Source organism: Vespa crabro, chromosome 4, assembly GCF_910589235.1.
Source record: "Vespa crabro chromosome 4, iyVesCrab1.2, whole genome shotgun sequence".
Classification (NCBI taxonomy): domain Eukaryota; kingdom Metazoa; phylum Arthropoda; class Insecta; order Hymenoptera; family Vespidae; genus Vespa; species Vespa crabro.
In genome coordinates this window covers 11,575,074-11,591,030 of record NC_060958.1, presented here as the reverse complement: position 1 = coordinate 11,591,030, position 15,957 = coordinate 11,575,074, and the positions used below count along the sequence as shown (strand labels likewise).

General features: G+C 40.7%; 1 protein-coding gene across 9 annotated transcripts in view; it reads right to left on the bottom strand.

The window, feature by feature from the left end:
- Positions 1 to 1,077: 1,077 nt before the first annotated feature.
- The window catches only part of LOC124423781 (low affinity immunoglobulin epsilon Fc receptor-like), a 72,246-nt gene continuing 57,366 nt past the window's right edge, over positions 1,078 to 15,957 (bottom strand). For all 9 annotated transcript variants that reach the window (XM_046961963.1, XM_046961962.1, XM_046961965.1 and 6 more), the window contains 3 exons: positions 4,532 to 4,644; positions 2,922 to 3,157; positions 1,078 to 2,745 (listed from right to left, as the gene is read on the bottom strand). In XM_046961963.1, the coding sequence (XP_046817919.1) occupies positions 2,628 to 2,745; positions 2,922 to 3,157; positions 4,532 to 4,644 (467 nt within the window). In that variant the 3' untranslated portion in view covers positions 1,078 to 2,627. The remainder of the gene's footprint in view (positions 2,746 to 2,921; positions 3,158 to 4,531; positions 4,645 to 15,957) is intronic.

Genomic DNA, 15,957 nt, shown 5'->3' with positions numbered 1-15,957 from the left:
AGAAAATGTCCAGAGAGATTCGAATTGAATTTTCTTTCGTTCGTGTCGTGGTATTCAACGCAGGAACCTCGCAGTAATCCGATGAGAGAGAGAGAGAGAGAGAGAGTGAAAGAGAGGGGGTAGAGTAGGGAAAAAGTCGGCAAACGACATGTGCGAAAGATTTCGTGCCTTCGAAATTGCAGTCGAGTCGTGCGAGCATAAAAAAGAGTAAACTCCCAGCACATTCTAGTTTCTCTCTCCATTTTTGATATACTTTACGAGTCCTATGAAAGTGCTGCACCTGTATTTTTAATAAAATCGCGTTTATTGCGTAATAAATAAAATTCGCCGAATCTTTGTATCTACGCCGATGAAAAATTATTATTGAGATAATTGTTAAGACGGATTTTGAAAAAAATCTTGAATAATTCTTTGTAACATTTGTATAAACGCGAAACAGACAGATAGAGAACGGAACTCTCGTTAATATTGAACTCTTTTTTCATTTTCTTTCTCCTCTCGCTCTCTTCGGTTCAGTGCCTCTCCCTAGTGCATTGTCTCATGGAAGAGCGAAAAATCGACAGAACCACTAATTGGTTCTGTCAATCCGGTCGTCGAGTGGGGAAGTAGCAAAAGCGACGGAGAGACAGGAGACTTTCCTCGCGTCGACGTAACACACATCCAAACTCGTTTTCGTGTTTCCATTTTTATAGGGCGCCAAATTTCGTTACGTTTCTTCTTCCCACAATTCTTTTTCTCTAACTTTTCCGACATTTCGGCTTCTTACCCAAAAGCCGAGAAAGTACGAGAGCTACGACGTGACGAGCAAAAAACAATGAGAACCAGCGAACTTCTCCAATTAGATACGACCGCGCGTCGACTTTGTTCATTTTTTGATCGTCGATGGATACCACCATCGCACAATGATTAAAAGAGTCAAAGAGAATACTTGAAAATTTTCGATATTCGAGATAAAAAAAAAAAAAAAAAAGAAAAAAAAAAAAGAAAAAGAGAAAAAAAAGAAAGAAAGAAAGGAAGGAAGGAAGGAAGGAAGGAAGGAAGAAAGAAAGAGAGAAAGAAAAAAAACAAAAAGAACCGTTACTCTTTCAGTTGGAGCTTATAGAGCGATCCTTTAATTTACAACTCGTACTTCTATGAAAATACAACGAGCGTGCATTTGCAGGAGCTCGCCTTGTATTTTATTTTATTCGCCAACTCGTTCGGCTTCCCACGCTCTCTTTCTCTTTCCATCTCGTTCGTTAGTACGCTCTGAAAATATAGAATAACGTTACTCGCGTAATATTTTTTTCAACTCATCCGTGGACCGCAAGAGATGGCTAAAATTCGAGCTTTCAAAGCGGCCATTATTGTTTTGTCATTAAGTCTGGATTTTATTTGCTACATTCGAACGAGCTCGTCTATGTACCATACATATGTATCCGTCTATGCGCCATGCATATGTAAATACATAGGTATATACAACTTGGATAAGGTGAAAGGCAAAAGCAATGCTTTTTAAACCAAGTATCTATCCATTCGTACGTTTCTATTTAATATGTACATACAACGCTTCCTAGCGTGTTCTCTTCCTGAAAGAATAACCATCTATCCTTTCGAATATCTCTCGTTAATTAACTAATTTGGTAATTAATTAAAAACAATAGGAAAAAGCGGTATGTAGGATATCTAAAAGTCGTATAATAATATAATAGTGATGACGTATCGCTTTATGTCCAGGAAACTTTGTTCCTGGCTTAAATTAATCTCTTTAATTATAACTCTATAATTCGTTAAAACATCAAACGACGAGCGGGCACGACCGCGCTCTCGCGTACTACTAGTTTCTTCTTCCTTCCTCTTAATTTAACAGAGGACGCTTGCTAATGTCCCCTTGCTGTCTCTTCATACGAGAAAGTAGAGTCAATAAAATAACATTACGTGTCTTTTTAAAATAAAAAAGAAAAAAAAAAAAAATAAAAAAAAAAAAACAAAGGAAAAAAAGAAAGGGAAAAATCAAAAAAGAAAAAAAGAAGATAAAAGAAAACGGAAAGGCAAAAAAAAAAAAAAACAAAAAGAAAAGAAAAAACAACGAGCTTGCACGCACATAGATCTCTCACACACACACACACACACACACACACACACACATAGATCGATGCACACACAGAAACACACGGTAAGAACTATCCTGCATCATGACGTCGACAATAAAATACTGCTTTCTTGCTTTTTTTTTTCTTTTTCGGTCAATTCGGAAACTCTTTTCTTCTCCGTACGTTCTCTTCGAGTCCCCAGTAGTAGCCAACAAATTCCGATCCATTCCCTTATACTTCGACTCTTCTCCTTCCATCCGAATGCGGCGCGTCGCGTAAGCGTAAACGAAACCAAAGTGATCGATGAAGGGTTACATTCGTCGGAAAACCTTTGGCACTGGGCTGGCTCGAACGAGGTTTGAAAATTGGTCTGACGGATTTCTTGCTTTATTCTCTTTCGACGTCTATCGTACTCGTCCTTCTTACCCTTTAGATCTTGCGTCTATGTGTGTGCGCGTGTGTGTGTGTTTGTATTATCCGTGTATAGGGAACGAGTGTGTGGGTTGTCGCCCATGTTACAACGACCCCATCTCTCTCTCTCTCTCTCTCCCTCTTTCACTGCACTTCACAGACGAAGAAAGTTTCGAAGCTGCAAGGGCTGTCGTTCCATTTTAACCCTTTACCGTCCCTATTCCACAATTCCAAACAGTGTTCCTCCTCGCCGTTCTCGTATCTATAAAGAAAGAAAAAAAAAAAAAAGAAAACCAAGAACATTCGAGAAATAAGAAAGAGAGAAATAAGAAGAAGAGAGATCATTCTTCTCCCATTTTCATCGAGAAAAAAGAAAAATATTCTTTCCGCGACTCTTAGAACGACGAAGCAGTTAAATGAGAGAGAGATGCTACCGACCGAAAATTGTTGGGTTCTCCGACGTTCCAGTTCTCGAACGTGATTGGCCGTCCATTGGCCATCCAAAAGAAGGTCCCTTCTTCCGCCTGATCGGTACCAGACGTCCAAAAATGTTCGTGTCCAAGCCCGAAGTCTTTGATGTGCTTCTCCAGTCTGTCGTTTTCTTCTTGGGAGGCTATGCTAGCAAGGTGCATACCGTGATAACGACAGTACTGCGACGCTCTGTACCAGTTAGCCTGCGAAACAAATGAGATAACGAATTGTCAAGAGACAACACGTGCTCCTTCTAAATCAAGTAAACTCTATCGGATTAGCAATTTTTTTTTCTCTATTAGCCAAAAAGACGATAGACTTTTAAGATATGCACGAGTAAGTAAGTTACTCGGATCTTTTTCTTGGTATATACGTAGGTATGTATAACTAAAAAAGCTACGCGTAGCCTACAGCTAAAAACCTAGAATTAGGTAGAATAGAGAGCGTAAGGACGCGCACTCGTTCGCCCGTAACGGGACACTCTTCTATTTGCTTTTAAGAATAGTCGTAATGACGGAAAAACGTCTTCGTGAAGTCACGCGAACTTTTTCCTTTTCTCTCTCTCTCTCTCTCTCTCTCTCTCTCGCTCTTCTTTCTCTTCTTCTCGATTAGCTGCTACATTATAAGGATACGCTCGATTATTATAAAGCACTCGAGTCCATCGGGTTGCCTCTCGAGAGGAACTCTACATAAGTACATACTAGTTACGAAAGGATAAGGATATTTCTCAAGTCATTCCATATTATGATTACGTGCTGACGTTCTAGTCATTATATAAAATTGATTGTACCTATGAAAGTAGGAAACATCGAGTGAGGTTCAAGAAAAGAGAAGAAAATCGTCTTATAGACGTATATTCCAACGCTCGACGCACAATATCCTTTCTATAAAAGGAATTTCTTTCGTAAAACATGTACGATCGCTTAATCATAAGAAGCTTTTAATTTTTTCTTTTTCTTTTTTTAGTAGATTTTAATTAATCGAACGGCTTAACACTTGGACCTTGTCGTTGAGAATAAGATGACGAACGATCAAAGTTCTTCTTCTTTCCTTGATTTCTACGATAAACGCGACCTTTCGCTTTTCGTAAATGGTAAATCGAACGATCTTCCGGCGCAACTTTCATCATTTCCGCTCGTCTCCGTAGAAATTGGTGCGGCAAGCCGCAAACCGGACGCGCCAGTGCCTTACAACACGACGTTCCTTTTAATAAGGTCATGCCATGACTCACAATCGTTTCGAGAGAAAAGGATGTAGAATTCTTTTTCTCTCCTTCGTATATTAAACGAAAAACTATAAAACATTTGTTTCTCTTGCGAGAGTCTCTTGAAAAGAGACTTTTCCAATGCAACGAGAAAAATCGATAAAATACCATAGATGGCGGTTGTATATTACTCGGTGCACCGTGAAGCGTTACTCGATGTGGTTAGAGGCACGGAAATAATCGAATAAAGTTCAGAGAGGTACGCGTGAGCGTGCTCGTCTCGTTTCTGTAGAGGACGATGACATCGACATGAGGATGACAGGTGAATCGAAGTAACCCGTCGGTTCTACTTTGTAACACATGTAATACACACCTTGAAGAAGATACCCAGGTAGTAACGTTTCTCGCCAAGCTTCAACAACGGCATCGTCCATCTGGAAGCGCTCAAGGTGCTACTTTGTTCGTCGACGCAATTTGGACAGTCGTCTGAAAAAGGAAAAAAAAGAAAAGATAAATGAAATAATGAACGAGATGTCAGCGAACGTCTTCACTGATGATGCTCTCACTTATAAAACGATTTACGCAATGATATTGATGACGGCGATGAGAGAAAGTAAAGTCAAAACAAAGTTTTTTCCTTTCCATTGATTCTCTCTTTCTTTCTTAGCAGCAGGGATTCCTCCATTCGCGCTTCAATCGCTTTCACTGCGAATGCAGCGGTACGAGAAATGCGATTGGCGTAGCACCGAAAAGTTTTTACTGCGCCATTGTTTTTGTTCGATAAAAAAGCACACACACATATATATATATATATATATATATATATATATATATATAATATGTATACGTGTATATATGATCGAAGGTGACGGAACGTCCGTGTATTTTGGGTGCGGTATGAGGGAATAAACGAAAATCGTTTGATTCCATATTTGCTGCCATTATTTTCACGTGAATTTTACTTCAAAGAGATGCACGCGGATTTACGAGTTTACAGGTAATACCAGCTTTACGAATTTTACGTATTTCCAACTTAAAGAATTTCTTTATTTTCCCACGATATAACATCAAACAATTTTATCCTATATTTAACATTATTAACGTTTTTAATTGTTAAGAATAAAATACAGCCATTTATTATATCATGCCAATAGATAAATACGAGTTTTCTCGTTTATACGAAAGAGAGATGGGAATGAATTAATTCATAAAGATGGAAAGTACCTGTAGATAAATATACATATATATGTGTGGGTATTTTAAATATCGTATCATTATTACTTTCGTTTGTACATAATTGAGGTACATGCAAACTCACATCGAGTATCAATTACGTTCTATGTTATGCGTACAATCTATCCTGTCGATCTGTAATTAATTTACGACGGAACGTAGTTTAAAGAGGACGATTAAATTTCAATTTAATTTAACGGCGATTATTTCTACGCGTATAAGTACTTGCATAGGTACTTTTGAAATTTATATTAACAATGTACGGTCTCCTTTCATTAATAATAAAGATCGTTCGTTAATGATAAAAACTTTCTTTCATTTTACATATTTCATTCGTTATAAAACATAAACGAGCAAGGAATAAGATTCGACGAATCAGCACATGAAAAGAGAGAAAGAGAGAAGGAAGTAAATGGAAAAGAGGGCTTGCACTTCCCTCCCATTCTATGTGTATATATATATATATATATATATATATATATATATTCCTTTCTTCAAAGGGTAGAAATTCGCTTTGGTCGAGCTCGGAGTCGTATTCGAATGATCGACATGCCTGGAATTGCAATTGCGTAATAAAAAGGCGAGTCACGGAAGGCTGCTCGAAGCTAAAGAATCGGAGGATGACGTGTAGCCCTATCTGTGCGTATCTCCCCATCTCTCTTTCTCTTTCTCTCTCTCCTTTCTCATTAATTGTATGCCATTGCTTACGTCAGAATTGAGTCATTTTGAAATACTCCGTAATGAAAGATTTCGAGGTCGATCGATTAATAAATTTTTTCGTAGGATCGTCTCGCGATAGAAAGAAATAGAAAAAAAAATTAATCGAGAGAAACTCGAGTGCTTTTCTTATTTTCCTTTTCTCTTTCGCTCTCTGGTAGACGGAAAATTCCCTTCGATAAAGTTTCCCCGTGATTCGAATCCTCGAAGAAGAAAGATTAAACAAAGAGAAGAGATAGAGAATACTCGCAATTTTCTACCTTAAAAGGGTTCTTCCCGTGCCGTTTGAGAAACATGCCGAACAAATTTGTGTTCGTTCGACCGCGACCAACGACCGAGAAGATCGTCTCGATGCGATCAAATCGAGCGCGTTAATGCGTGCCTTCGAAAAACTAATGTAAGACAAAAAGTATTTGATGTCCTCGAAGCGATGGGTGGAGATGAGGTAAAAGGAGGAGGAGGAGGAGGAGGAGAAGAAAAATGAATGAAAGAAGTTTTCTTCGTTCGACGGTCGCAAGCAAGCTAATTAAAGCAGCGTACTGCATATTTTAATAATCGCTTCGTTAATCTCCGTAGTTCCTCGGCCAATGTCGTATACCTACTATCTACTATCCTCGTCAGTGATAACAGCTCGCTCGCTGCATTAATATTCAACGGAATCTTATAATAGACATCTCAAGCTCTTACTTCCTGTTCTACTTTTTTTTCGTCATCGCCATCACCTATTCGGTGGTTGGTCTCTTCTTGTCGACGATGTCCTTTATGGTCAAGGAAAAGTATACTTTGGGATAGATTGACGTCGAGATGGCGAGGGAGAGCAAAGGTAAGAAGGTTAAAGGAAGGAGAGTAGAAGAGGGATGGATCGATTAAGACGATGTTCTCTCTCTCTCCCTCTCTCTCTCTCCTCTCTATTCCAGCAACGAAGCGTATTTGGTCTTCGATATAATCTTGGTGAGCAGAAAGCGATAGGGTTTAATTTAACGAACTCGACGAGACGGAGAAGGAGAGAAGGAGGTATATAGTACTTACGTATGTGTATATATATATACACACTCACACTTACGCCTATTTGAACTGCACCTTTTCACCCTCTCTTGCTCTGTTCATCTCGGTCTTTCGTCTTGGCGAAACTTGATTGGTACGCTCCCGGTCATCGGTAATTAAATTCCTGCGCGTGTGCGCAAAGATGAAAAGAACGCGCAACGCGCCTAAAGGACGAACGAACGGACGACGTACTGTCGAGAGTACTCGTTTAGAGTCGAAATCCGTTTAGGGACGGCTAAATTGTAATTAAATTCTCTCGTAATTACTCGCCCTCGTCGTGGTTAAATGTGGACATGGGGGTTCCTTTCTCTCTTTCTCCCTTTATATATATATATATATATACACACCTTTCGCACGGATAAGTGAGAAAAGGACAAAAGTAGAAAAGAGTTCTAACATTCTAGCAAAGCTTGTTCACGAACAAAATGCACGTACCTGCCTGTGCTCTTATGTCAGAAAATTTCAACCTTGACGGAGAAGAAAATGAAGGCACGCGTCGTTTGCTCCGAGCGTATATCCTCTTGCGTGTATATTAAAAGGTTTCGCGCGAATGATCGCTACTACTGCGAGTATGCAGACACGAACTGCAGAGTAGCAAGTTGTTGTTTCGCACAATGCCGCATTCACAATGCATCGACCCAAATCTTTCGGTACGATTTACAAATCCGGGAGCAGTCATTATCGAGCTTAAAAGAGCTCGTTCGCACGTTCCTTCTGTACGTATCGATTCCGTTCTCATTTACATTCTGAATCTCTTCTTGATACGTTCTTTATAAATGAAATTAACCAAAATGAGAAACATCGTGAAATCGAGTGGTTAACCGAATTGACACAGTCCGGTTCGCGTTAAAAGCGGTGTGCTTTTACGGTCAACAAATATTACATCCTCGTTACAATGAGGCAGTCAACGCTAAATAATGCATAAATTGCATTTGCATTCATTTCCTACGAATTTATAGATTGTATTTACGCAATCGAGTTTCGTAACGTCGATATGAAATTCACAGGGTCACACGAAATACCGAATTATAGTCGAGCTTGCCCGTCTGTTCTCTCTCTCTCTCTCTCTCTCTCTCTCTCTCTCGTTCTCCTAAATACATATAACACGAAACCGCGAATTTCGAGTTGTTCGAAAACTCTCTCCGCTTATTGGCGTAATTAATTTCACAGATATAAACAAAGGAAGGACAATAGCGAAATGCCGTGGCGATTGCGCTATAATCTCGAGAAGTTGGTTGCCTTCGAAAGGGAGTCGGAAATTATCTCGATGTCCTCGACATCAGAAAGAAAAGGAAAATATCAGATATGCGGATTAGCAAAGTATGAAATTAGGACATTCGATATTTATTTATTTATTTATTTCCCTTGCTTTCTTTCCTTCATTCTTTCGCTTCTTCGAACTTTGAACGTTTCCGCCAAACTTCTGTTCTGCTCGGTCGATTCGTTTTTCGAAGAATGAAAGGGACAGGTTTCAATCCTCCGATGGAAACGGCTGCCATCGACTGGAATTGACTCGGTCGAGAGAGTCGAACGAGAAGCGAACGAGTAAGCGCGCACGTGCGTGCTTCGCCATCCTGCTACAGCATCCATCAGCAGAATCTACCAGAAGCCTCTAGTCCCGCTGATCATTGCCGAATCGTTGCCGGATATAACGTCGCTACGCGTCACGAAAATCAAATTTCTCTTGTGCTCTTTCACTCGCAAATTTTCATTTCCATTGATAGGATTTTTTGTTCCGTGGTGGAAAAAAAAAAGAGATGCTCTTAATTTCGTCCGAACGAGCTCGAATATCTAGTTTTTTGATTTTGAAGAACGTTCGATAAATCGAGAAACTATCCTGGTTGTCCGTCAAACTTTTTTCTCTTTCTTATCACTTGATCGAACGAATTTTACGATTTCAAAAAGAAGGGAGATATCTTCGACTAGAGATTAAGTTTACATTTTTAGCGTTTAGTTTCGAAGGAAAAGAAGAAGAAAAGGGGAGTCGAGACGTAGAGATGGGAGGGATTTATCCAAGCGAAATCAGGACGAGAGGAGGAGAAGACGTTTCTCGCTCGAAGAATCATGGAACGTTCGGATTCGTTCGGACGAGTCCTGCCAGACAACCAACATAGTTTTCTAGTCTCGAGAAAAGGAATTCTTCCGAAGAAGAAGCTTCCTGTGCTTTCTCCGAAATAAAGGGTGTTTGGTCGAAACGTAAAAAAGAAAAAAAAAAAAAAAGTTAAGCTAGTTTCTTTTCTTTATTTCTAAAAAGTCCCACGTTTTTCTCGTTTCTTTCGTTTCTACAAATATCAGCGCCATACTGACATCCATGTCCTTTATGCTTTTAGAAACGTCGCTTCTAAAAGCGACGAGCCTCCATTATGCAAAAAGCGCGCTCTGGGAAGTAATGTCCTTGTATTCCATCGGAATAATTTCACCTTTATCTCTCTCTCCCTCTCTCTCTCTCTCTCTCTCTCTCTCTCTATCTTTCTTTGCCAAGCAGGTTTGATTCAAACTTTGTTCGCACAATTTCGCTTCTCTTCGAAGCGCAAAACGCAACCCCCGCTAGAGACAAAATTCAAAGCACGACTTCCGATTCGTATTCGACCGAGAATTCGACAAGATATCTCAAATATTCGAGCTGAAAAATATTTATTCCTTTTTTTCTCCTTTTCTCTCTCTCTTATTTATTTATTTTTTTTTTTTTTTTTTTTCCTTGTATATTTCCATCTAAGAGAGAGAAATGGCGGTAATCAAAGGCGAAACTTTCTCTTCGCTTCGTCGTCTGTCCTTAAGAAACGAGAGTAGTATCCGTGCTTCCAGCGCGATAACATTTTCGTTGCCGCGACTACGATTAAAATACCATCATTGCCACGTGACGCGAAGAGAAGAGAAGAAATAAGCAATGGAGAATTCGTAGGAGGACGAGGAAGAAAGAGAGAAAAGTTAAAAAAGAAGAAAAGAAAAAAAATATTGCAAACGTCGAGGGAGTATCGCGTCGATATCTTCATGTCAAATCGTTTACGATTGTATCGTCGTAACGTGCGACCGAACGTCTCCATTCCAACGGCAAATATTTCACGTGCGCTTGGCTGAGCGGAATAGCAAGCGTGCGTTTACCTATCTAGCGCGTTTACGATGGCCGCAGTAACTTGAGTTCTTCTTCGAGCGTAAGTGGGAGGGAAAGAGATGGTTCTTTCTACCAGCTTCTGCCGACTATAGGAGTATACTCCTCGTTTATACGCCACGTGGAACGGCCACGTGAAAAGAGAAAGGCCAACGAGAGAAAAAGTTAAGGCCCTCTCTCTCTCTCTCTCTCTCTCTCTCTCTCTCTCTCGCTTCGCTGCATTTCGAAAGAGAATAGACGAAGATTCAACGTTGTCGGCTTTATGCAAAATATCATTTTATTTATGGTCTATCGCGAGGTATGCCTATCTTCTACCTACATTATCTACGTTCTGCGTATGAAAACGTCACGAGATTGCTGTTAATTAATACGACTTCATTTAATATCAACTCGGAGGAGTTAACGAATATTTGTACCCACGATCCCACGGCACGTATCCGTTGTGCAGATGCCTACGCGAATTAAAGAGAGATAGATAGATGCCGTAAAGGAAGGTCGTCGATCGTAAACGCGCTAGAAGTATAAATTTCTCCGCTATCCGACCTTGAGCAAGGCCAGCCACGAGGCAAGGTGGAAAATCATGCCGTGGTTAGAACATTGTAACGCCGAGCGTGACTCGCTCTCTGGAATATTGTGAAAGGCGTTGTTGCGTTGTGTGTTACGAAGTCTTACGACAATATACATATATTATGTGCGTGTGTGTATACACATACATACATACAACTATATATACATATGTATGTATATACACGAAGGTATATGCTTAGATATAACGGAAGGGATAGCTACTAAGCGATGTAATTAGTTTGATATTTAAAGGATAAACGGATGATCTTCTCCATGTTAAACCTTGCTGCAATATATCGAGAGAGGAAAAGAAAAAGGAAATAAAAAGAAAGAAAAAGAAAAGCAGGGAAAGAGAGAGAGAGAGAGAGAGAGGATACTTGAGACTACGCAGCGCTCGCTATTATCGCACGTACGTGCCCTCGAAGAAGACACCGAGAAAGTGCTCATGCCCTTTTCTTCTTCTTATTTCTCTAGAAAATTTCTCCTTATCCGCAAACGTCATTTCCCGTGGCGTACTTTGTAAGGTAGCATAGCAGACGTTCTCTCCTATTTCGCACGAATCGTCCCTTCCAGACTTCATTCGACGAAACCTCTACCCCCTTAGGAACGGAACAAAGTCGACGAGAATGAAAGAGCGAGACCGAGAACGTGAGCGAGAGAGGGAGAGAAAATAGCCCTTGGAGCATCGTCGAGAAATTGAATGCATTTCGTAGGAGAAGCTGAACGAGAATAACGAGGAATTGTAACACCCTCTCTCCTTAGCCGTAGAGCCACGTTTCGTCGTCTTTGAAGAGAGATAAAGGGATCCCAGAGAATGGGAGAGAGAGAGAGAGAGAGAGAGAGAGAGAAGCAATTCTTCTTTTTTCTTTTTTTTTTTATTTTTGACAAAACACCGATAACCCGTTTCTCGCATTAATCAAAACTATTTTCTTTTTTCCTTTCATATAATTTCTAGATAATTTCTAGATAATTTCGTATAACGTCGAAAATGAAGAAGAAGCGACGCAAGATGCACTAATGAGATCGTGATAAATTCAACGCGTACCATTAGACGATGGTTGGTACCTAGCGGTCGTTTAGACTCCGGGCACAACACGTCACAATTAGAGCCATAAACGCATCACGCGTACGCGCCATTACAAATTTTCCCACGACGGATTTACTACGACAGAAATATCCATTGAAGGTACATACAAGAGAGCCAACAGAAGCGCGATATCGCGAATATTACCACCGCTAATACCCATTAGCAGGATGCAAACGTAAAATTACGCTTTATGGTTAGAACGATGGATATCAACCTAGCTATCTACCTCTGCTACACATACCGTGATTTCTACGGTAGTATGGAGAGCTTGTAGGGGGCTCACGAAAGGCTTCGTCGAATAAATTTCGATATATCGCGAATGAGGTACGCCTACGCGTTAGCGCGTTCCATACACCGATGGATTTCGACCGCAACGAGCGATAACGCGATGAACGAGATAATCGTTGGTCATTCTGAGGTTATCCGTGTAATACCGTAAAACGCATAACCGATAGAAATATAGAATGTATGGTTGTCCGACCCCAAACGAGACTTGTCACTTATATAATAAACCCATGTTTTCCTTTAGTTCGGGACGTCTTCTTCCTTTCGCAAATATGTTCTTTTCTTTTCCTTTTTTTTTTTTTTCTTTTTTTCTATCGAGGAAACGAACGGCACTCGACCGATCGTCAGAACCTTTCGAGAGATAAACTTTCAGATACGAGTCGTTAAGCTCGACGCTGTCGCGAGCGGAAACTTTGCTAATGAGAACGATAGAAGGGCGAGAGAGAGAGAGAGAGAGAGAGAGAGAGAGAGAACGCGGCGCGTCGCGCAGCTCTGCACTTCCGCTCCACGAAGCGAATCGACCAAATTGTTGCGTTGCATCGACTGCGGAATAGGTGCGGTCGAACGCAAGGTAAACGGCCTACTACGCTTTTAGCGTAACGTGCAACGATCTCTCTTCAACTCTTTGCTGCTGTCTCAATAGCACTATATAAAAATCCTACGATATCTTTTAGAATTTTTAATTCGATCCTCGAGACGATGAACTCCATTGATTATTATATCTCGAGTCTACACCTTCTTGTAAACTGGCCTGCGCGATTCTCAAGGTCACAAACTTTCAACGATCACGGTCAGTGAAAGGACGACGACTGAATCGGGTCCGTTTGCAAGCAAAGACTTTTTCAAGGAAAAAGAGAGAAAGAGAGAGAGAGAGAGAGAGAGAGAGGTAGTAGATCAATCGATGAATTCTTCTGGTGGAGCGCCCGAGGGAAGATCGATAATGGAAGCTATCACCGAAATTAACAATGTCTCTCTCTCTCTCTCTCTCTTTTCCTCCACGAGAAAATGAAAAAAGGGAGAGAGAAGGAGAGAGAGAGAGAGAAAGAGAGCGAGACGTTTCATTGCTAGGAGTATATCGTCTACGACATAAAAGTTAGATCATCACCACGTTCGCTACGAGAAAGGCTTCTTCTTAGTTCGACGAGAAAGTAATCTTTGAAGTATTTCAATGAATTAATCTACCATCGAAGATTTAGGAATGCGTCTCGCACCGAGGAAAGTTTCGATAAAGAGATACGAGGGTCTCTCTTTATTTCTTTCTCTCTTTGCAAGGAGAAAGCGGTAAAGTCGGTATCGCGAAGGTGCAACGTACCGTTCAGTCTGCCAGAAATTGCATCGAGGGAAGCCACGAATAGAACGACGAATAGGATAAAATGCGTCTTTTTCTTCGTCATGACGTGTTTTCTTCTCTCTTCTCACCTCGCAAAGACTCCTCTTTCTTCTTCTTCTTCTTCTTCTTTTTCTACTGATGATCCTCTTTTGATCCTTCGCCTATTCCTTTGAACGACGCACTTGCACACTCTAAGTACATCCAAAAGTAAAGTTACGCATCGGGACACTCTCCGCTTTGATACAAATTATTCGTAACGGTCGAACGCACGAGATCTCGAGACGCGATCTAGATCGATAGATAGAGGAGAATGGGAGCACGTTAGACAGAGAGAGAGAGAGAGAGAGAGAACGCGTTCAAGTACGTATGCACACGTACGTAGAGAACGTGGAGAGGGGTCAGTCACGATTTCAAAGGAAAACGAGAGTTACTTTTGCGACTTACGACGCACGATCTATACTCGAGAGGCGTGTAACGCCGAATGAGAGGAGATATCTCCCGACTCGTAGAGTTTACTTCGCCAAGCTTTACTCTCTCTCTCTCTCTCTCTCTCTCTTTCCTTCTTTATGCAAACACGAGATGCTTTTACCGTCTTTAAAAGTTTACCTACCACATTTACCTACCTATGTTTCGCGTAAGAATATTTGACGAATATAGCAACAACAGTTAATTCGTTTTTCAAAACAATGGAACCCAATTTATATGAAATCTTAGAAAGTCGAATATGATCAGCTTACAAGCACGATTATATTTCGATCGAATTGCGTTGTCACGGCTGAAAATGCAGTCCCGTGAGTGAAAGTTCTAGGCAGCTGTCGTGTTATGACCGTTCGAACGTAACGATAATTCGAACGACGCTCAAGGAACTTTGGAAGGACCTTTTCACCCGAGAAATCTTGTCTTCGACCTTGCAGAAACCTTCGGCGAATGCGGAGATACTAGCGCGTTGCCTTCGTGCTCGGAGTACGAAGGAGTCCAAGAGTTTCTTTCTTTTTTTGGCTATAATCTCGATTCGTGTTTGTCTGTATATGTGTGTGTGTGTATGAGAGAGAGAGAGAGAGAGAGAGAGAGAGAGAGAAGGGGAGAGGTTAGGGGAAAGGGAGAAAGAGTATTGGCCTGTAACCGGCTCCGAGCACGATCAACCTTCTAAGGCAAACAACGACGAAGAACTGAGCGGCCACAAGCTTCGACGTTGGCTTTTCAATCGGGATTCTACACCGGCCGACCTTCACCGGCTTCTGCAGCTTCTTGCTCCTTGGATGGGACGCGAATTACGTGAAGCGTCCTACATACGTACGTACTATTTACGTAGATACTTTCACGCGTCTATACCAAATGTTATATCGCGGAAGGAGACTATCTCGTTGCGAATCCTTTAGCTTATCTTTATGCTTACGATAATTTCTATATAATGTAACGTCTTCTGACATAATAATCTAATACGAAAGATTCAATAATTATACGTATTAATATTTGAGAAACGTTCTTTCGATCTTACTATAAAATCTTACTTTCATCATATTCTTTCCATTAGCAATTTACGAATTAGTATGGAAATGAGAAATACGATAATAAAACCTGACGTCATAAAGTCCCGATCGAACATAAAGAAAGATTCCAGAGAACCGGTAAGAAGGCATCTATAGAACTTAACGCAGAGACAGTTTGAAATATTTCGCGACATCTCTCTCCTTGCGGGTGGGCATCTCTCCTAGCTTCGACATAATATTAAGTCTCGAAAGTTTATTACCGACGACAACGATGACGTTTCTCTGACGTCCCATAAATATCCCGTGTCTGTCAACGTAACACAATTATTTGCTTAACGTCGCAACCGCTCTATTTATCCTCGAATATCAGTAGCTCCTATGAGGACAATGATAATGACAAAGACGAAAGAAGAAGACGAAAGAAGAAGACGGAGGCGGATGTTATCCGATCCGATAAAACGACGAAACGAGACAGTGGGGAATTTTAAAACGTCACAAGTTTTCCCACCTATCCCTCCTACTATCCCATAACCAGCACCTTGGTACGAACGCGAACGCGCGAATTTTAAAAGCTCCATTAACGTTCGATCCCGCGAGTATGCCCTATTAACGAGCTACATGGAATTTGCTTCAACGGCCGATGACTGGACTGTCGTGAAAAGTAAATCTCATCGTTGCTACGAAGAGGAAAATGAAAATGAGAGAAATGCGACGAACGCGATGTCGCAATAATCGATGTATATTACGAGCGTGTCCAAGGAGTAAAAAGAGAAAAATAAAAGAAAACGAAAAAAAAAGAAAAGAAAAAAATAACCCAGCCGTTTCGATATATTTGGGTATTCGGCATACTTTCACTCGTTAAATATCAGGCGAATCGAGCGAAATGAATACAACACGTAGAGGTAACGTTTTGCTTTCATTCGATATATACGCTCGA